This window comes from Archocentrus centrarchus, chromosome 24, assembly GCF_007364275.1.
Source record: "Archocentrus centrarchus isolate MPI-CPG fArcCen1 chromosome 24, fArcCen1, whole genome shotgun sequence".
NCBI lineage: Eukaryota > Metazoa > Chordata > Actinopteri > Cichliformes > Cichlidae > Archocentrus > Archocentrus centrarchus.
In genome coordinates this window covers 28,400,136-28,420,669 of record NC_044369.1, presented here as the reverse complement: position 1 = coordinate 28,420,669, position 20,534 = coordinate 28,400,136, and the positions used below count along the sequence as shown (strand labels likewise).

The 20,534-nt window shown below is 41.0% G+C and overlaps 2 protein-coding genes across 4 annotated transcripts; one reads left to right on the top strand and one right to left on the bottom strand.

Moving 5' to 3' along the window:
- The first annotated feature begins 1 nt into the window (after nucleotide 1).
- ginm1 (glycoprotein integral membrane 1) lies at nucleotides 2–8,428 on the top strand. The gene is made up of 8 exons (XM_030722197.1): nucleotides 2–156; nucleotides 2,250–2,321; nucleotides 2,404–2,503; nucleotides 4,118–4,272; nucleotides 5,023–5,182; nucleotides 5,274–5,503; nucleotides 5,997–6,160; nucleotides 6,778–8,428. Exons 1-8 carry the CDS (start codon nucleotides 67–69, stop codon nucleotides 6,881–6,883), a joined length of 1,077 nt encoding a protein of 358 aa, XP_030578057.1. The 5' UTR covers nucleotides 2–66; the 3' UTR covers nucleotides 6,884–8,428.
- katna1 (katanin p60 (ATPase containing) subunit A 1) lies at nucleotides 6,451–19,051 on the bottom strand. Of its 3 annotated transcripts, XR_004019207.1 has the most exons (12): nucleotides 18,858–19,051; nucleotides 17,647–17,812; nucleotides 17,415–17,554; nucleotides 14,464–14,659; nucleotides 14,094–14,209; nucleotides 13,513–13,618; nucleotides 13,282–13,440; nucleotides 12,816–12,942; nucleotides 12,469–12,603; nucleotides 11,832–11,958; nucleotides 10,505–10,803; nucleotides 6,451–6,468 (listed from the first exon to the last, which is right to left on the bottom strand). XR_004019207.1 is itself a non-coding variant. In XM_030722195.1 (11 exons), exons 2-11 carry the CDS (start codon nucleotides 17,806–17,808, stop codon nucleotides 10,605–10,607), a joined length of 1,467 nt encoding a protein of 488 aa, XP_030578055.1. In that variant the 5' UTR covers nucleotide 17,809; nucleotides 18,858–19,051; the 3' UTR covers nucleotides 10,059–10,604. The 3 variants fall into 3 exon arrangements, 2 of the variants coding, with proteins under 2 accessions (XP_030578055.1, XP_030578054.1); XM_030722195.1 differs by lacking the exon at nucleotides 6,451–6,468 and having other exon boundaries at nucleotides 10,059–10,803; nucleotides 17,647–17,809; XM_030722194.1 differs by lacking the exon at nucleotides 6,451–6,468 and having other exon boundaries at nucleotides 10,060–10,803.
- Between the last annotated feature and the right edge of the window lie 1,483 nt (nucleotides 19,052–20,534).

The window sequence follows — 20,534 nt, the reverse complement described above, 5'->3', positions numbered from 1 at the left end:
ATGTGTTGCTCAATGTTTTTGTTTTAGCTACCCCGCCGCTGTTTCCTGCTGGCAAGTTAACTCAAAATGGAAATGAGAGGGTCGACAGTTTGTGTTATATTATTTCTTTTTGTCTCGGCTACTCGCACAGAGTCGTCAACTGGGCAGCTGAATACGGTAAGAGCCACGGAAGTTGCAAATATATTGAGCTCACTTGATAATGTCAGTGTCGCGTTAGCTTACTCAGCCTCCAGGGCCCTATTTCCAGGAACCAGGTTTAGCCAATAGCGCTGAGTTTGTTAACCTTGAGTGAGGAAAACTCCAAGTATTCTTTTCCAGAAAGAGAGTTAACGTAAACTCTGAGTCAGTTCCCGATGTAACAGATTCTGTTAACTTAACCTGCTTACTGGCAGGTTTTAGTGAAGACTCCTCCCTTCCTCCTCCTCCGCGAGCAAAGCACATAGCGGAGCGTTTTCACTTATTAAATTAGACATTAGTTATTTATTTTTTGTACTTATCGTGAACGCTTTTATTATCAAAACAAGCACGGAGACAGCGATGTGTTATCAGCTCAGAATAAACCCCAAAGGATAGGTCCCCATCTTTTTTTTTTTTTTAGCCACAGCAGCTTTTATGGGCAGTGGAGAGCGACAGGAAATGGGGTAAAGATACAGGGGAAGACAACGCGGGCACGCGTGCCGCCCGCACCGCATCGCGGCATATGTATGTGGTCGCCGGCTTTACCACTAAGCCACCCAGGTGCCCTAGGTCCCCACCTTTCTAACTCTGACAGACAACTGATGCAGCTGTCTGACTGTCAGCCAGTTTCCCTGGAAAGTTTTACAGTTTTCCTGTAATTGGTCACACTGATGGAAAAATATGTTTCACAGCTGAGATCTTGAAGATGGTGTGAATGTTTGAGTGATCAGGAGGCTGAAGTGACTTAAGATTTTAAAAAGAAGTAAATGTTTGTTAAAGTGGCTTTTTAGAAGCAGGCTGCAGACAGTCTAACTTATATTTAATGTTGAAATGTGTTCACAGACTAGGATTCAGTCATTAAATGATGTCGATCAGCATTTTGAGAGGTAGAGTGTCTGAAATTCAATGTCTGCCTGATAATTATCAACATATTTTCCAGTGAATATCCTGTAAGTCAGTTTCAGTGGGTCTACTCAGATATCCAATGACTCTGAACTGGATCCAGCAGTCCAAAGGTATCATAAGATCCATAATGGATCAGTAAACTGTGTCTGCCTCTTGCACAGCGGATGAAGATCACAGATTCATATTGGATCAAGTCCAGAATTGGATGCAATCCAGATCCAGCCATTTCCCAACTCATTCTGTCTGGATCTGTTTTTGATCCGTTCATAGTGGCTTATTTTGTCCCAACACGATTTGTATTCCTCATTTAAAATGTCTCCTTTCATAATTATACTGAACTATCTAAGCAGCATGTAGGCAGCTCTGTAAAAGCTTAGGCATTTCTTGTTTGCCTTTGCTGATGAAACATTACATTCATTACAGATGTGAAAAGTTGCCCTGCATTTTTTTGAGTTAACTGTAAAACAGTTATTGCTACAGTTATTATTACAGTAACATCATCTCTGCTGTGACTGTAAGAGAGCCGTCACGTATTAGTGAAGGCTAATATTAGATCATATTATAAACTGGGCAACATTAAAGCAGTGTTTCTGCTAGTTTTACTAAGCATTTTTTATCCATGGGAGAAATAATGAAATCCTCTATTTAAAGAAAAACAAACACATTTTGCTCCTGTCAGGTTACAGCTGAATAATTGCATCAAATCAGATGTAAAATTACGACTCCTCCAGGTTGGGTAAATGAAGACCATAGACAGTATAAAACAAAACTTATGTGTCTAAGATGATGGCAGAGTGGCCCAAACTTAGTAAAATGACTCTTTTCTTCTCTCCTGTTTTTTAAGATAAAAGTCACAGTTCACACTGATACACATTCATATTCCTCAGTTCACTGGATTAAAATGGAGGCTCTGCTCTTTATTGAATCCTGGAATTGGAGCTCCATTCATGACGGCTTGCTTTCTCTACTCACGCACGTGCTATATACTCAGTGGGAACATACTCAGCTGATTGAACTAACCGTGATCACCTGTTCTGCAAATCTCAGAGTTTATTTCTAAACTCAGTTTGTTGAATCTGCTTGCTGGAATAGAGCCCAGCTGCCTGTACAGGAAATAACCTGACTGACAAGCACCTTGTTTCACTTGTACTCATCAACCTCCATAGGAAAACATCCTTATTAACGTGACAGCGGGGACACTGGCAGATGCACAGCTGCAAGATTCTAACAACCTACAGGTACACAGTTACACTGCTCAGTAAGCAAAGGTTCTTTTTCTGTAAGTACAGACTGTGACAATTGGTCGTCTTTTCTTTTCAGATAAATTTAAACATATCGGTGGGTGAAGAGCAGGTGCTGGTCAATGACGTCCCAGTGGAGCTGTCAGGGGTCACTCGGTTCAACTGCCAAGCGCTTCTCTGTGAGTTTTCCTCACATTCATTTAAGTCCTAAATCATATTGTTTTACTCAGGAGAAATACACAAATACAAATTTAAGTATTCCTGTCGCTATAAATTCAGTGCAGTTGCTTTCATTTCTCCTAATCCATTTGTTTAATCGAGTGATTTCAAATGCATATCAGATTGTTTCAGCTGACACTCAGATAAATGACAGGCAGACGAGCAAATACTTAGTGTATCGTGGATTATCGTATTAAATATCATCAAAGTTTCAAAACAGTTTGTTTCAGACAGCAGATGAACTGAAGGGCAGCACCAAGGCTCAGTATAAGATAAATACGGATTATTTTGAACTGTGAGTCATGTTACGTTAGTTTAGTAGAGTCCAAGAATAAAAATGTGTTTATACACAACTCTGCATTTAATCATTAGTTATTATTGCTGGCTCTCTTCCATGATCCATTTTTTTGTCCGCTTTCCCTCCCCTCTCCCCCAGCCAGTCACAGCAGATGACTGCCCCTCCCTGAGCCTGGTTCAGCAGGAGGTTTCTTCCTGTTAAAAGGAAGATTTTCCTTCCCACTGTTGCCAAATACTTGCTCATAGGAGGTTGTCTGATTGTTGGGGTTTTCTCTCTGATATTGTAGGGTCTTTAACTTACAGTGTAAAGATCCTCGAGGCGATTGTTGTTGTGATTTGGTGCTACATAAATAAAATTGAATTGAACTGAAAAAAGCAGAGCTGGACATTGACATAAGTTCACTTAAAAGAGAAGTAGCATTACATTGATTGGAAATGTCAATGATAACGGACTTCTGAATAATCATAAATCATTAATGGTTTTTAATGGAATACCCATATAGGCATATGGAGTCGTGGGTTCCAGGCAAGTTTATCATTTTAAAAGGCTAAGTGGTCATTAGGAAGACCTTTTCAAAACTGTACTGCTGATTAACGAAGCAACACATCTGACCAGTTGAGGAGCTGGTGAACAACTGAAAAACATTTGAGTGTTCGGCCTTACAAGTCTTCAGCTGGCAGCTTCATTAAAGTGCACCTATAAAACAGGAGCCTAATGCCATCAGTGACGAGATGACTTCAGGATGTTGGGCTTCTAAGCAGAGTTCCTTTGAACAAAACTGTGTGCGATATCTGAGACGGGCCAATAAAAGATGAAGATTCACACAAGAAAAACAGTCAGTGGAAAATATGCCCTATTGAAGCTGCCAGTTGGAGCCTGTGAAATGTCTGTTTCTCACGCTACAAGTTCTTATCCTTGTGCTCAGTTGTGCACAAGGTCCTCACACTTATCTTGTGGAGACTGGTTAGACTACGCTTCAGCTTTTGCTTTTAAAGGGACGTCTGTATTATTTAGTGTATTTTGTCCCACTCTCCTTATTTTTTCAGTGCGCACACCTGCCTCACTGATCTTTTGTTCAGAAATGATGACAAAACATATTCTTTATGATTAAGGTGTCATATATTCAGCTTACATGGTGAAATTAACAAAACAGCAAATGTTTGCATTTTCACTCGATGCATAATTTCAGCCGTTTTTAATGGTTTAGATTAACTGATGGATTTCTTGGCTGACATTTCAACCTCTAATTCCGGTACTCCCCACCACCACCTTCCAGTGGACAGTGTCAATGGAAGCAGCGAGTTTGAGTCTGGGGACTTGGTGTCCACCGTCACCCGGGTGATGGTGAGCCAGAATAGGCTGTACAGCAGCTCAGAGGAGGTGTTGGCTCTTCAGGTCTTCAGTGAAGTGATAGAGATGGATGGCAAAGAGGTAAACACTAATCTTACGGCTCTTCTGTGCAGTTTGAACGTCAGTTTCTGTTTTGTTTTCATTGAGTGATATAACTGAAATCATATTCCAAGTGTATCCAAAAATCTTTTTCACTCAAGTTGCTGAAATGTAATCACTGAGAAAGTACTTATAGAACTTGGTTTCCTTTTTCTCAAAATGTACAATACTGTTGTGTCCTTAAAGAGTGTCTGTGATACTTTTTCCTTGTTTTCTGTTACAATGCTGATTGCTTATATTAAACGTGGCGAAAGCTTCAAGATCAGCACATACACAAGTGTTTCCTGGAAGTCAAAAGGCTTCAGACTGCTCACACAAAGTTCACAGTTAAAGACTGTGTGCTTATGCAGAAACTGGAAATAGATTTGCAGACATTATGGCGGCTGGGTCTATTTTGCATGCAGTCTAAGGTACCGAGAGCAGAACCAGTAGTGGTGGAGCTTCTTCAAACTTTTACATAGACTGATGACTGCAGACACTAAGTGAACAAAACAGTTCATCTTCCTCTATTTTTTGTCATTCAAGTAAAATTCCAAATATATTGTGAGGTTCCCCTTTTGAGAGTGAGGACGGTAAGAAAAATATGCATTAAAAAGGCAGCTTGAGTATACATGTTGTATTTGAATGTGCCACTAGTCTGTATTTTTTTCTGAAGTATTTTTAATTGTTTATTATTTTAAAAAGTTGTTGCATTGTTTTTTTGTTTTTTTTACATGCTTTTATGTCATTCAGGTCCAGCAGCCTGACATGTGTGAGGTGAAAATACTGATGAGCCCAGATTTCCAGAAGCTGGCTCAGTTCACCAACATCTACCCCATCGGACACAGTGAGATCTTCAGGATTCCCAGAGAAAATGATGTGGTTGTCACAGATCCACCGAATTCTAGAACAGGTTTGCTTTTTGTGTCCATTATCATCAGGAAGCTACTCGACAGCTGCCCAGTTTAGTATGTGATCTCATTTTTTGGCACTTTTCAAATCAGATGAAGAGCAACTGATCTCTCAGACCACCAGCCAGTATCCTCTGAAGCACACAGAGACCACCCGGGAAGAGATCGCAGCCCCTGGAAAGCTCCCAGAGACCCCCCTGCGTATGGACCCCGACTTGCTGTATGATGTCAGATTTGATGATGAACTTGATGACAGTTACCCGAGCCAGCCCGATCAGAATCAGATGGAAACTCCACCCAACGAATTCATATCATCTTACTCTGTAAGTACAAGTCTGCAGATAGATTCATACAGTACACACAGGCTCAGAAGGTAAAAGGAGGGTTTAATATAGAGCATGAACCAAGGCCCAGTATAAAATAAATAATGATTGTTTTAAACTGTAATCACACAAAGCTACTCATTGGAGTCTCAGAATAAAAACAGGGAGCCAGAATTGAGCATAATAAGTCCCTTTTTAAACGTGGTTTGAGTTTACATATTTGGGATCGTTCCAGGAGGATCAAAATGAAAGATCTGGAAAAATGTCAAACTTTGCAGTTATTTAATACTGTCAGGAGAAAATAATGAGTAATATTGCTAATACAAACAACACTAAATTAGCCATACAAGGAGGGAAATGATGCTATCTGCAGTTAAAAGCATGTGATCTCTCCATTTGGACATTTCTAACTTCAAAAAGTGTGCACACATCTTCTCGCGTTGTTTGGAAATCTCTTCCATAATATCCTAATATCTGTCAATCCTCTCCGCAGGCCATGTGTCAGTGGGTAGAGCAAACCAGGGAGCGACTGCGGCGCTTCTGCTCCGAATCCCTGCCTGTCTTCTTCCTGGTTATGTGGGTGGTGGTGGTCGGCGTTGTCGGATCGGCAGTCGTCGTCAAAATCTTAGACGTGTTCTTCCCAACTTGTGAACAGAAGTGAGTTTGTCGCACAGCTCACAGATGGATGCAGCCAAAGTGTTTTCACCTGTTGGTTTCTTTACTGCCACCAGATGTGAATGAGAGGGTGGAGTGCTACGTTGCTAATGGTAGCAAGGCTGGTTAGAAAGCGGCATTCATGCTGTGCTGACACACGTAGTGCTAAGTAACCGGTTAGAATTTGAACAGATGGGCAAACGTCTTGGACGGTCTGTACTGACAGCAGAAACACTGGAGGTGGGCCCACTTCAGCTAGCAGCCCCCCCCAACACACACACACACACACACACACACACACACACACACACCTTTGAACGTCCAAAACCAAATGAGTGAGTTACAAAAACCACCATACAGTTGTTATCAAGGGATATATTCATTTGTAGAAGCTGTAAGCATGTTTATGTTTGCTGTAAATGTGGCTGTTTTAACATGGGAGTCTTTGGGAATTTGACTTGTTTTTGGTGCTGGCCTCAGGTGCCCATTAGAGAAACTGCAGTTTTTGGCATTGGCTTCATTTTTGGGACCCAGAGGCTGCCGCTCGGTTTGTTTCATGGTAATATCATGATGCACCCTGTGATTACTTCCAACACGCTTTTTATTTTCTGTTTTTTCAGGCACATTTTTCATGTAAACCCCATCCCTGTGATGCCAGAGGATGAAAAGCACAATCTGTTAGAGAACATGGAAATAGAAGTAGAGGAAGAAGAGAAGAAGCCTTGAATGAAGACTGACTCGACCAGCTCCTCCAGTTTGTTCCTATTTGTTCTTTGAGCTGCGGTTTGGCATGGCCTGGTTTTGTTCTGATCTGTGAAGCACCGCAGCTTTCCATGTCACTTTACGCTTTCATGATCTTTTCATTAGCCACAAAACAGAAGCTAAGTTAATGTTAGTTTAGGCCAATCCCTCAAAATTGGGAACAAAGGGAGTGATTTGTAGTGCTGAATCTCCTCATGATACGATGAGATTTAAGTGCGGAAAGCTTACAGTTACATTACCAGGAGCTACAAGGTCCAAAACATTATTAAATGAGCTGAATGTCTGTTTCAAACCTTCAAACCTAAACAACAGCAACTTGTGGTTTTAGGGACTGCTTAGGCTTCATTTGTAGTACTGCTTTAAATCTGCCCTGTGGCTGCAGCCCCTGCGCCCTGTGAAACAGTCTGCCATGCACCTGCCCACAAATGTTACACACGTCACCGACACACAGACCTCAACAACTGTAACGGGTCTGTTTGGTAGTCGTAAAACAGTTCAGCTCAACCAGTTCCCACATTTTCTGTCTTCCCTTGTAGCCGCGATGTGATCAACTCAGTATTAAAACCTTTACCACCAGGGGGCAGTGTTTTACCAGTGGGTGTGTAGAAATGTTTTTCAGGGTGTGATCCTTTTGGAAAATCTCCCCATTTCCTCAAGAGGCTTTGCCTGCTCCCAGGCTGATAATTTGGCAGTGCAGTTTAGGGTAGATTCAGGTTTAAAGGAATAAACTAGATGCAGTGGGCTTAACCTAGAAGGATGGACAAACTGAGCATTTTAGGAACTGCACTGAAGCACTTAAGAATTCCCTGAAAACACTCTGTGTATTTAGCAGTTCTTTACAGCCCATATTTTTGTTAGCCTTATATATGTTTTTTTGTCCTCCAGAATTCTTCCCCTACAACTGGAAAAATGAAGACGCCTCTAAGTGCACTAAATACTTTATATATATTTAAAATTAAACTGAGGCAAAGACGCGATGGTTGCTTACATCTGCTGCTTTAGAAATGTCTGAGGAATTAATAAAGAAAGACAAAGCGATGCAGATTACTGTGTCAGATTCTCCCATTTCTGGGTCTCCCTTTGACTGCATTTATTGAGGTTCATCTGTTGATTGTCTTTTTTCCCCCCACTGTGCCTCAGTTTCTTTTATAGGGATTCTTTGATGGGAAGGAGGAATATGCGGTCTACTTCAATCGGATTTGTGTGTGGCTTCCCTTTACTAATATTGGAGAATGTCAGTGAAGTTGTTCAGAATGTCTATGCACTCTACAAATATCAAACTACTACGAGTAGACTGATGTAATAAGACTTGATCACAATTTCAGTGTGTAAATTGTTGTTGAAAGAACAAATCTGCATGTCCTCACTATCACGTCAGTGGCCTGTACTGCACAGTAGCTGTTATCTGTGGCTTCACTTACCCCGAGATCAGCAGTCACACAAAGGTGGTTACCAGCTGGGTGCAGATGACTTCATGTCATGGTGACGTGAATATTTTCCAAAAAAAAAGAAAAAAACAGTCAGCAGGTGTTGGAGATTTAGATGTGTTGATCTGTTATCTCAAACATAGCTCCAGAGCCGGACAGGTGTGCAGCGTGTTACCTGGTAAACGTGGTTTTCAGGGTTAAGTTAAGGCTCAAACAGGTGGACAGGCTGAGTTTTCATTAATCCTAAACTCAGCATCTGTCTCTCACACACACACACACACACATATATTTATATTGGGTGTGTGTGTTGTATTATTGTTCTAATACTTGTGATGATTTTTCAAAGACACCCCAAAAGATCAGCTTGTGAGGTCATGAGTTTGTCCCCCTAAGGCTCAGTTAAACTGCAGGGTGCATGATGTACTGTGTTAGCAAAAAGGTGCATGTGTAGTGTAGCTAGTGAATGCAGTTTGGTGCTCCATCAGCAAGTTATCCATGAAAACTAGGAAACTGCACGATGACTTAACAGTGTTGGAGTCGGCCTCATGTTCCAACTTGAAGTGTGCGACAGAGTGCTGTACGTGACACCAAATTGGTGAGTTAAACGACAATATGAACGTTTTAATTTGGTCTTTGTTATATCGGTGTGACATCCTTTTTGACATGTGTTTGCAAACATTGTATGAATTACAGCTGGACTGTGTTTGGGTCTAACATCATGCTAATTAAAAGCTTTCCTTAAGACCATCACGATGTATTCTCTGATAACTGTATCTGAGAAAACCTCCATTAGTGAATTTTTAATCGAGCACTACACAAGTTTGTCAGATTTTCTACACTTCATGTTGAGGCTTACAAATGAAGGTGCTGTAAAAAAAAAAAAAAAAAAAGCCAAACAATAATAAATCTAATTAGTTTGAAGTTCATCTGTGTTGCTGTGCAAACTGATGAGCCACAATATTGGTCATCTCAAGGTTTCACAGGTGAACACGAGTCCTGCCATTTATGCAGGTGTTGCAGAGCAAGCACACATCATAGGACAACTTTACACATGTGAGACTACAGCCATAAAACTAAAAGAATACTTGGTGTAGTTCAGCACCTTTGCAATTTAAAGTGATCCAGATCAACGAAACTTTGAATCTCCAATTTTCATTAAATTTAACTTAGTTTTTGTGTAATCTCACTGACAAACAGCCACAAGACTGAGAATAGGATACAAAGTGCCTGTAGATAACAAGTATCGTACTTATAGAGATCTTAGCTCATAGGCGCCACACAGCACGGTGGGCTGGACCAGTACAACCGTAACAAATGTGTAAAAACAAAAAACTCCAGTTTTCCCGCTCTTTAAATTTGTGACTGTTTTCACATTTAGTTTCCATTTTGCTCACTCCCAGCATCATTCTTGAACTCTATTGAGCCGCTTCAGATTCATCTTAGATCTTGTGCTGGGCCTCGGTGCAGCTGCTTTGTGTACTTTGAAACCTCGGCTGCTGGCTGCACTCATGGAGGTTTGAGCAGGAGGTGGAGCTTCAGGGATGTCCGTTGCAGGGTCAGTTTGCAGGGGTTTTTGACACTGATCTTGCCCTTGGGTCAAATATGACTCCTCTGTTCTTTATAGTCAAGTTAAACCATTTTGGTTGGGGGGGGGCGTAAACTCTGAGTGTAGGATCTCCCCCCCCCCCAGCAGATATATTTAGTAATAAATTAACTTACACATACGGCAATGTTATTAAATAATTTATTTATAGAAATGGCTTCTTAGTTTAATGTTCATAAGAAAGAAAGTGTTAAAGAACCATATGGTTCAAAATAACATCAAGTGCAACAGAAGAACACAAAAAAAAAAAAAAAAAAAAACCACAACATGACAAAATAATATAACATTTCTGGCACTTAGTGTGTTTCGGGAAATGCTGCCTCCATATTGTCAGTTTTTCCTGTAGCTACATCTGATTTATTAACATTTTTGATGGCACGTTCAGGATCAATCTGAAATGATTTCACAGAGTCCAAACATGAATTGTATCACCCATCACGTTCTTCTTTAGACACGCTTCAAGGTCCACATTTACAAAAGGAAGAGTTGCCATTTTTCAGGTGCTCCAATTGTTAATAAACCTGCCTGCTGATTCAGGAATGCACTCAGCGTGACACACACACACACACACACACACACACACACACACACACACACACACACCACTGTTTGAGGAACATGAAGCCTCACACTAAACTGCTCGCTGAAACTTTTATCAGCAGGAGCCGAACTCTTCGATCCACTTTTCGTACTTCTCCAGGTCAGCTGCAGAAACGGATTTGGACACTTTCCTCAGAGCCGACTCAAAGTCCTCCATGGTGGTGGGCATGTGCATCTCATCCCGGGAAATGTTACGGATCTCTTCTGGTGTGAGGCCTTCGATCCTTCGCCTCATGGCCATCAGAGATGCATCCCTGCGCCATCACACAACAGCAGTTTCATTTAAACATTCATTTTTCAAAAGACTGACATTCCAAAAGTTGCAGCTATTTGTGGAGATTATTCAACGTCTCTCTTCAGCACCCAAGAAGATAAAGTTTTAAGCAAGCGGCACAGGCTAACAGCAGATTAGGATTTGAGTCCACTAATCAATCAGACTTCAATTTGTCCACTTTAGCCAGCAGATTAACATTAGCTAACAATCAGGAAGCACAGAGGCCAGTGTGGGCGAACAGGGTTTTGACAAACATCAGCAGAGTAATGGATTCAGAGGGAGAATCTGGTTTGGGCTCAAATCTGACTGAACTTTCTGCCATTTGGACGGTGTTAGCAAACACCAGCTTTAGCGCTAACACGGATGAATTGCAATCTGTCTTCTGTAGCAAAGTACCGCCCTGAGTGGGTAAGCTATAGAACCCGACTGATTTATGAAAACAGAAGTAGTAAAGAAGAGAAACACACATTTGTTCATGTTTCAAGAAAGTCCCCCAAAATCTGTATCCGTCCTTAAAAATCCAATATCGGCCGGCTCTAGTAAGTTCAGTTATTTATCAACACTCCTGTAGCTGATCTGGTACCTATATTTAAATCAGTTTCTCAGCTAACCTTCTGAACTGAGAGTTTCAGGTTACAGTTAACTCATGTCTCAGTAGAAATGCTAGTTGTCCACCTTACCTGATGGCTTCAGAAAGGATTATGAAATGAGACTGAAATTCAAAAGGTGCGTTAGGTGGATTTGCAACCACTCGAGTGCTCCAAAACTAACTCAGTCCTGACAGATAGTCTCATTTGTACGAGACATATAACATACAGTAAATACAACAGTACAAACAGAATAGTGCAGGGCAGTCACATGTATCACCGATTTGACTGATGTGAGCTTCCAAACATGCTCAAATGCCACGAACAGAATGAAGACTACAGCTCATTTAACCACCACGGCCAACATTTAATATCAGTGTTAAGCTTGGTGTAAAAACTTCATTTTGAAAAATGCACTGACCTGCACACGTTAGTGATGTCAGCTCCTGAATAACCCTCCATCTGCTCTGCGATCTTGTCCAAGTCCACGTCGCTGGCCAGCTCCAGCTCCCTCAGGTTAATCTTGAGCAGCTCCACTCGCCCCTTGGCTGCAAACAAAGAGCCAACAGTAAGTACAGCAAGGAGGAAATGTAATATTTTCTGCTATCATCAGCAATATTTAGATGAAGAAAAAAAGGTCATAATTTACTCAGCATTGTTAGCAATTTAGCGCTTCCGATTATGTTGGGACTATAGCAGACATTGGACCAGGCGGCATTCAGCCGTGAGTTTAAGTTACTTTTTAAAATTTTTTAAGTGGAACAGAAAGGTAGTTTTAAAAAGCTGGATGTGCCGTCAGCTGTGTGCTTCATATCAGTGGAATGTGAGAAATGTGGGGGCTCAGCGGATGATGTTTGCCACCGAGGCTAGTAAGTTAATCTGTTATGACCCTTTTATTATCGAGTTATTAAAACATGTGAAACTAAAGAGTTTGTTTATTCCGTCATGCTCAACAAAATGCTTTTTGGTTGTTGAAGAACTATACAGGTCAGATTGGACTCTGTGGCAATGTTCACATTTCATTGCCTACAAAGTGGGAATCAGTAAAACAGTTGTACTTGAAGGAAGAGGAATATAGATCCGCTTCTCCAGGCGCCTCCTCAGAGCCTCGTCAATGTCCCACGGAAAATTGGTGGCAGCCAGGACCATCACCATCTTTGAAGGGTCGTCGTTCTCAGACGCTCCACCAACACCTGCACAAAAGCCACAACAGAAAAACCCTCAAAACAAGTTTTCACCGAGAGGCAAATACATTTAACACACATAAAAATACTGCATATAATTCAAATGAAGCTTCTTTCAACCATTTTTCAGTCATTCAACAGAAAAAGAAAATGTTAAGACCAAATAAATTTTTGCATGTAAACGTTTTGATTGATTTTGAGCATCTGGAGAGATGTTATACCATCCATCTGCACAAGCAGCTCTGCCTTCACTCTCCTGCTGGCTTCATGCTCCTCTGAGGTTCCTCTGCGGCTGCACATCGAGTCAATTTCATCAATGAAGATCGTGGTGGGAGCATAAAAACGTGCCTGTACAGGGACACGTGTAATGACTCAGTTCAAGAAAAACAAGTGTTTTTTTTTTTTTTTTTTTTAATGTTAAGAGAAACTGTTATACGTTTAACACACAAGAATATGGCAAAGTTATTTTGTTCACAAAAGTTGCTTAACTGAATGTCAGAGCAGGTTTTATTCAGTTTATTGACTACGTGAAATGAGACGAGACACTTTTAGAACTAAAGGTGCAGTGGGTGAATTCAACCACTAGAGGGCTCTAAAACTAACTCATTCCTGACAAATTAAATACCACTAATGATGACAAAAACAGTTATAAACAAAACACTGACAGTCCAATGTATCTGAACTTACCATTTCAAAGAGAAGGCGAACCAGCTTCTCAGACTCTCCTCTGTACTTAGAGGTCAGAGTCGATGAGGAGACGTTGAAGAACGTGGTTCTACATTCGGTGGCAACCGCTTTAGCCAGAAGTGTTTTCCCTGTGCCTGGAGGTCCCACCATAAGTACACCCTAAAGAAGAACTTCCATGTAAAAGGAATACATGCAACAGAAGGAATGACAAACCAGTGTTGGGATCACTACCTTCCAGGGTCTCCGTATTCCTTTAAAAAAAGCTGGCATCCACATCGGCAGTACGACTGCTTCTTTGAGGAGTTTTTTTGCATCTTCCAAGTCTGCAATGTCGTCCCTGTAACACAGGTTAGACTGAGATTACATGTGAAAACTCATGCCAAGAAAGATGGATTAACCTCTACAGGACACACATTCTAAGTAAGCAAGGTGCTTACGAGGCTGCCGCCTGGTGCAGAGCGTGGCAGCCTCTGAGGCTATAAAGTGAAGCCAGAGCAGAAGTGCCAAAAAGCTGCAGTTCCTTTAATAGAGGAAAGATCAAAGACTAAAGATTAATCATTCAAGTTATTAACTAGTTCTCTGTAGATCAGTTCTAAGCACCACTTCAGTGGAAAGTAGTTTTCCCTTAGCTCTCTTATGTTAAATGTCTTGTGTTAGCCTGTTTCCCTGACATCAAAAACTAAACTGACTTTTTTTATGAACAAAAAAGAAAGAAAGAAAAGAAAGAAAGAAAGAAATCCCAACCTGTTCACCATATTGATACAGCTGGATGTTGGAGATATTGATGATCAGCATTCATGTAGTTCACCTACCATTTAATATTTGGATTTTGAGATATAATATCCCTCTCCAGAGCTTCCACGAGGTCTTTATCATATCCTGCCCCATCAAACCTCTTTGCTTCTTTCTCCTGGACATCGCCCTTGTTCTGAGAGGCAGACAAAATCAATAACTAAATATAAAAATAAGTAGATGGATAAGAAAGAGATATTCTTCCCAGTTCCCTGAATGAATCCCCTGACAAAAACAAACAAAAAACAAACTGGAATGACAGGTTAGGCAGTGAGTACACAGCGTGTGATTCTGTTTGATCAGCAGTACTTTGTGTCTGAATGTTATGTGGTATTATAATAGAGAAGGCGCTGGTGTGTTGCAACCTGAAACCACCAACACGTTGTTCACCTTATCATCCTTTGCTTTGCTGGCAGCCTCTTTGGGTTCTCTCTTTTCTTTGCCCTTGGAAGGCCTGCTTCTGTCGCCATTGGCTCCTCGGGGCAGGTGCCTCTGCTGGGCCTTCACAGCCACACTCAGGCGGTTGTTTGGAGGTTTGCTGTCTTTATAAGGGTTCGAAGGACGCCTGACAGGACAGGGAGAATGTCTGGAGAAAAGAGAGGCAAGATTGTGGCATTAATTTCAACTGCAAGCCATTAATTTTGAGGGGTTTTAAACATTCTTTTTGATTTAGTTGTTGTATTAAATTTCAACATTTAATCCCATCCATCTATTTTCTTCCGCTTATCCAATCAAGGGTCACGGGGAGGCTGGAGTATTATCCCAGCTACCATAGGGTGAGAGGTGGGGTACCCCCTAGACAAGTCAGTCTGTTGCAGACATTTAATCCCATATACAAATGTGTTTACCAAGAGCACGGACAAGAGAAAAGCCAACTAAAGAGCTGAATACCATAATGTCTGATTTGGCTATAGTTAAGTTGATGCCACATTTTCTTAAAAGAAAAAAAAAAAAAAGTTAAGGACGTGAACGATCAAGAATCTCTTGTGAGTGTCCTCGTTGAAGATTGTAAACTAGCATTTTTTTGATGGCCAAACACACAAAACAGCCTCAGCAGTAATAAGTACAAGTCCACCCAGTCCTGAGATGTATTCATCCATCAGGGAGAGCTGAAGGAATGCTCAGCACTGGCAGTAGACTGAGGAATCAACAGTTATTAAATCCATGGCTCAAGTTCCACATCGGAACACCAGCAGCTCCAACTTTTCCAGACTCTCAGCACAATCTGCTTTCCGTTTCCATTCCCAGCAACTTCTGAGAATGGGGGGGCGGGGGGGACCAGAAACCAGCACCTAAATGACAGTTCCATGAAAACAGCCAACACGACAGAGACAAACATGTTTACAGCCTGCACAAAAGCATTTTTGGTTTCTATGGATAATTTCGCTCTTTATGACTGTACAGTGGGTGATTAAAAAAAAACACATCCACCTAGAAACTGTTGTTTTGTTCATGGCCACTCTGACAGGAATTCCCACACAAGCAGCTGTAGCCTGACAAATAATATAACCTGCTAGGTTTAGTGAGTAAAAAGCTAGCATTTCATTAGACTCTAACTCAGCACTGATTTGTGTGTTTTTGTCTTACAAACATACAGTTTATTGACCCAGTCTGCAAACCAAGCTTGCTAGCACTAGCAGATAACTCCACCCTCCCAATTCAAGTAAGTTTTATTTATACTGTATAGCACCAACAGTCATCTCAAGGTGATTTTATATTGTAAGGCAAAGAGTCGACAATATTAGAGAGAAAGAACAATCAGACAATCCCCTGTGAGCAGCATTTGACAATGGTGGGGTAGAAGAACTTCCTTTTAACAGGAAGAGACCTCTGGCAGAGCCAGGCTTACTGGGAATTTAGACTTCAGCGGGAACTCTACGCTGTAACCGGAAAGCCCTCTGAACCCTCCGCCGTAACCTGACGTGCACCTCCTGAGAAATAAAAAACTACACATAAGGAACACGATCGACGTTCAGCACGGCTGATCCCACCTGTGCATCTCCGGCTACTTTTTAAGCACAGTTTAATTTTATCAGTGAGAGAATAACAATCATTGTCTCAATATAAGAAACTATAATCATATCAATATAAGGACTCAAATATCAGCAAATTCCTGGATGAATATTGTTGAAACCGAATGGACATGAGGAACAACTAGAGGGGCAAATATGTTTGCACCCACAATGAGCTGACCACAACAAAAAGCGAGGACCCAGGTGGGAAGAGTCCCAGGATTTTACTTGTTTCTACTGGCCGGCACCACATGTAAAACACTGGGACAGGACCACATGGTAATTAACACATAAAGCATCTGCACAAGCATAAATGCTGCCAACAATGTCAGCCACTTACACGGGGCTCTACAAAGATTCAGCACAGAAGTCTAAATCAGGTTTTGGGGAGGGGCAGCCATCTGCCACAAACAGTTGAGGGGGGTGGGTGGGGGGGGGGGGGGGGGGAGATGTTCAAAATGTGGAGAAAAAAAAAGTAATGAAACAGTCGCCATGTTCATCACACATAAGCCAAAGTGGCAATTAAGCTCTAAAAGTGTTGACGATACAATGACTTCTATCCAGTAACGATAACACAAATTATCCACATTCAGATGTTCGTGTCACAACACAGGATGCAGCAAAAAATGTTTCAAGCACACTGATCAATTTAAGAAGCCAAAATCAAAATGATAATTTCATAATAAAATTAAAGAAAGTAAATCTGCTGCTGTCAGTGTCACCACGATCAACAACCTGTCCAAGCCTGCAGGAAAAGTCAGCTAAATTCTACTGAGGCCATACTAAGATTTAATTATGGAGTTATTATTATTGAAATGCTCAATGAAAAGATAGTAATACAACCAAAATTATTAACATTATTAGGACACACCAGCGTAATAGCAAATATGACCCCTCTTGACTGATATTGGCTAACAGATTGTATTTACATGTTAGTGGCTGATCATCATCTGCTGCGTACTATTTACGCCGTGTTGGCAAACTGGTAAAAACTGAAGAGCTGAGCAGCGCACCCCCAGAACAGTTAAAACCAGAATAAAATGAAGGAAAAAAAAAAAAATAAAGAGACTGAAGTTTACAAGAAATGTTTCTGGAGGGCAGAGGAGGAACAAAAGCTCACAGAGGCTCAAGTTCACTGATCTCAATCATATGACTACATCAGAGCTATTGTTCTTGGCTTACACAACACCCGTCACAATCCAGAAAACTGCAAAATTAGACCAGAACCAGATATACAGTGTTCAGAAAGTGTCAGAACTGGAAGCACAGTAAATTTCCTAAGCAATGAATAAGCAGAAAATAGATTTATGTAAATAACCAATGCAGTACCTCTGCTCCACATGCAAAGGCCTTATTTCAAAGTCATCGTGGCTGCTCGGTTTGGCAGGTGTCGTGTCCAGCTGAAAGTTCTCTAGAGTTGACATTATGTCCTGAACTTGTTGATTCTCTTCACTGATTTCTTGCCACAGCTGAGAGAGAAACACATAACGCACACACACAAATAAGAGACGTTGGAATTCCCTCCTCATACGATCAGATAAATTATGAGCGCTACATTTACCTGCTGCCATCTCTGCTGAAAACTGCTGTCTCCCATTGTGTACACATACTTCTTGATTTGTTCAAGCAGCCCATGATAGAGAACGCTAGCTGAGCTGTAGTTTCCCAGCAGGGCGTATTCCCGGGCCAGCTTCACGTTCTCACTGATTTCCCGTAGACTCATTCTGCTGTGGAAACAGACAAGTTGGCACACAAAGTTATAGGGCGAACAGGTCAGAGTGGACATGTTCCCGATAATGAGAGAAGGGGTGTTAAGTAACCATATAGAAAGCAGCAAGTGTCCAATGTAATCCACAGAACCGGGGGTCAAAAACCTTTGGTGGAACTACCTGTGTTTCCATCACAAATGCAGGCAGGATCTACATTAGGTTTCACTTCTATAATAAAAAAGCCTAAACTTGAGGTTTAGTTTTCTTCCACTGTAAAAAAAACAAAAAAACAAGACATTTCTGTTCTGTATTGTTGTCTTTTGACACAAACATGAAGCTAAAGGGAAAAAAAAAAAAAAAAAGATCCTACAATACATGGACTAGTCTAAAAGTACAGGTCTTGTTAAGCAATGGGCAGAAATGGAAAAAGGTGGCAATAAGGCAAAAACCTTTTAATTCTCCCTGCGCTTCACAGGTGCTGCTGATTTGTCTTTGTTTTGCTGCTTTCACTGTAAACAGGTTTGTATCTTCTATGTTAAGCGCACTGTGTTTCCATGTAAGGAAATGTGCTATATAAATAAAACTGCCACTGCTATTTGCACTGTCAGACGGCCCAGGCACACAAACACCTTACACACAGACAGGAACTTTACACACCGATGATACCGTCCGTATTTACGACACACGTGCACAGTTTAAGACGTAGTTACACGTTCAGTGAAACTTAAAACAGTTGATAAGTGTGACCATCACGTCCCACTTTAACTCGCTTGTCCACAGATTAGACGGAGCCTCGCCCAATTATAACCCAACTGTTAAACGCGAAACTCGAGTCCACCCTTGCAACAGTTTCCCTGTTTGTAGGAGACTACAGCAAATTTAACGTCTGGCAAAATAACCTGACTAGTTAACGCTGGTGTGCGTTAGTACGCAGTAGTGGTGACGTTCACGACAACCGACGCAGTTTTAAGTTTGAATTTCCAGCCGGCTGGCTGGAAAGTGTAAAAACAAAACTTGATGAACACCGTTGTTCAAACAACGCTAACATAGTTTTGACACAAACCTGGCGGACGGCGCATTTATGCTCAGCTTTTCCAACAAGCGGCTGTTTTAGCGAGTCCTGCCGCGGCCGGAGTTCACAGACAGGGTGCTGGAAGAGCCCAACCAACCGAAAAAAAAGAATCCGACGATCCGGGAATATTTGTAGTCCAATTCCTGACGGAAGTTTGTCACAGCGCACGTTCCGTATGCACACCACCTGGGGGGGAAAAGTTTTAACTTCCGTTTTCTACCTTCAAAATAAAACCGCCAAACGGTATATAGATGTAAAACAGTACATAAAATACAACGAAGAGAGACCAAAAATACACTAAGAAACTAACAAAAATAAATTAATACAACAAATTCACTTCGTGATCACTACTACTACTAACAAGAAGAAGAAGAAGGTTATCATAATTAATATATCCTAATGATTTTTCTTGCAAAAGGTAGCCATCAGTTATCTGCCATCACCAGTTATCTGCCATCACTAGTGATGGCACAGTTACCTTGAAAAAGTAATCCGATTACTGATTGCTCCTTTAAAAAGATTACTGATTACTTAATTTTAGAAGTAACTAAGTTAGATTACAAGTTACTTTATTAGTTACATTCAACAGCTGCTGGTGCCAAAAAGTGATCATCTGCCATAAAGTGATTCCAATGTTTCTATGTGCTTTAATGTGTAATGTCTTTGCTGTGCAGTCAGCACAATTTATGACGGGCTTATATATTAAATGAAGAAATAACTTGTTTTTCAAGAATCTTTAGCAGTCTGTGTTATTGCAAATACATTATAATCAATCCAGTGTTGTTTGGCCACTTAAAATATCTTTATAGAACTGTGATGTTATATTTGTTTTGATTTCTGCAGCCTTCTGAGCCAGATTTCTGTTTAAAAGGACATTTTTAATGTCAATGACAGTTTTTACCTTGATTAAAAACGAATATATAAAAGTCACTCTGCCAGAAACTGATTGCAGCTTCTACCTTTTGATACAAATGCTCTTTCTCGCTCAAAATGACCTGATATCATTCATAAGAGCTATGTTTGACATGTTTCGCAGATTATAGGTCAACAACTCATTTACAGCCATTTAAATGCAGGCAATCATTTTTGGCACATACTGAAAATCTCTTTATAGCACAACACCGGCAGCACCCTCCGCTGCCTCAACATAAAAATGAGCAGCACGAAACGAGAGCGAGTCAACCATGTTTAACCTTTATTGTCTCCTTTTGGAAAATTTTATCTTGGATATGGACATTATCACAGCCCAGTGATTAAACATCAGGAACACACACACACACACACACACACACCACACACACACACACACACACACACACACACACACACACCAAGAACACTGCACAATAACCTGTGACACACAAAATACTTTTTAACCCAAGGATCCATACACTAACTACAACAAAAATTGTATACAAAGGTGTAATGAGCTACAATGATGAAGTAATAACATTATAGCCAGAGGGTCAAAGGTTATTTTAGAAACTGTAGCTTTTTTTCAAGAACATCTATACTTGAAGCTTTTTCCACTGTCACAGCTACAACTGTCATGGCTGGGAGCTAGTGGACTCAAACAAGCAGAACTCCAAGGTTAGAATTTGACTCTGTTTATTTACAATGTGCAGGTGACGAGGGGGAAAAAAAGCAGGAAAGCCTTCTTTTCTCTTG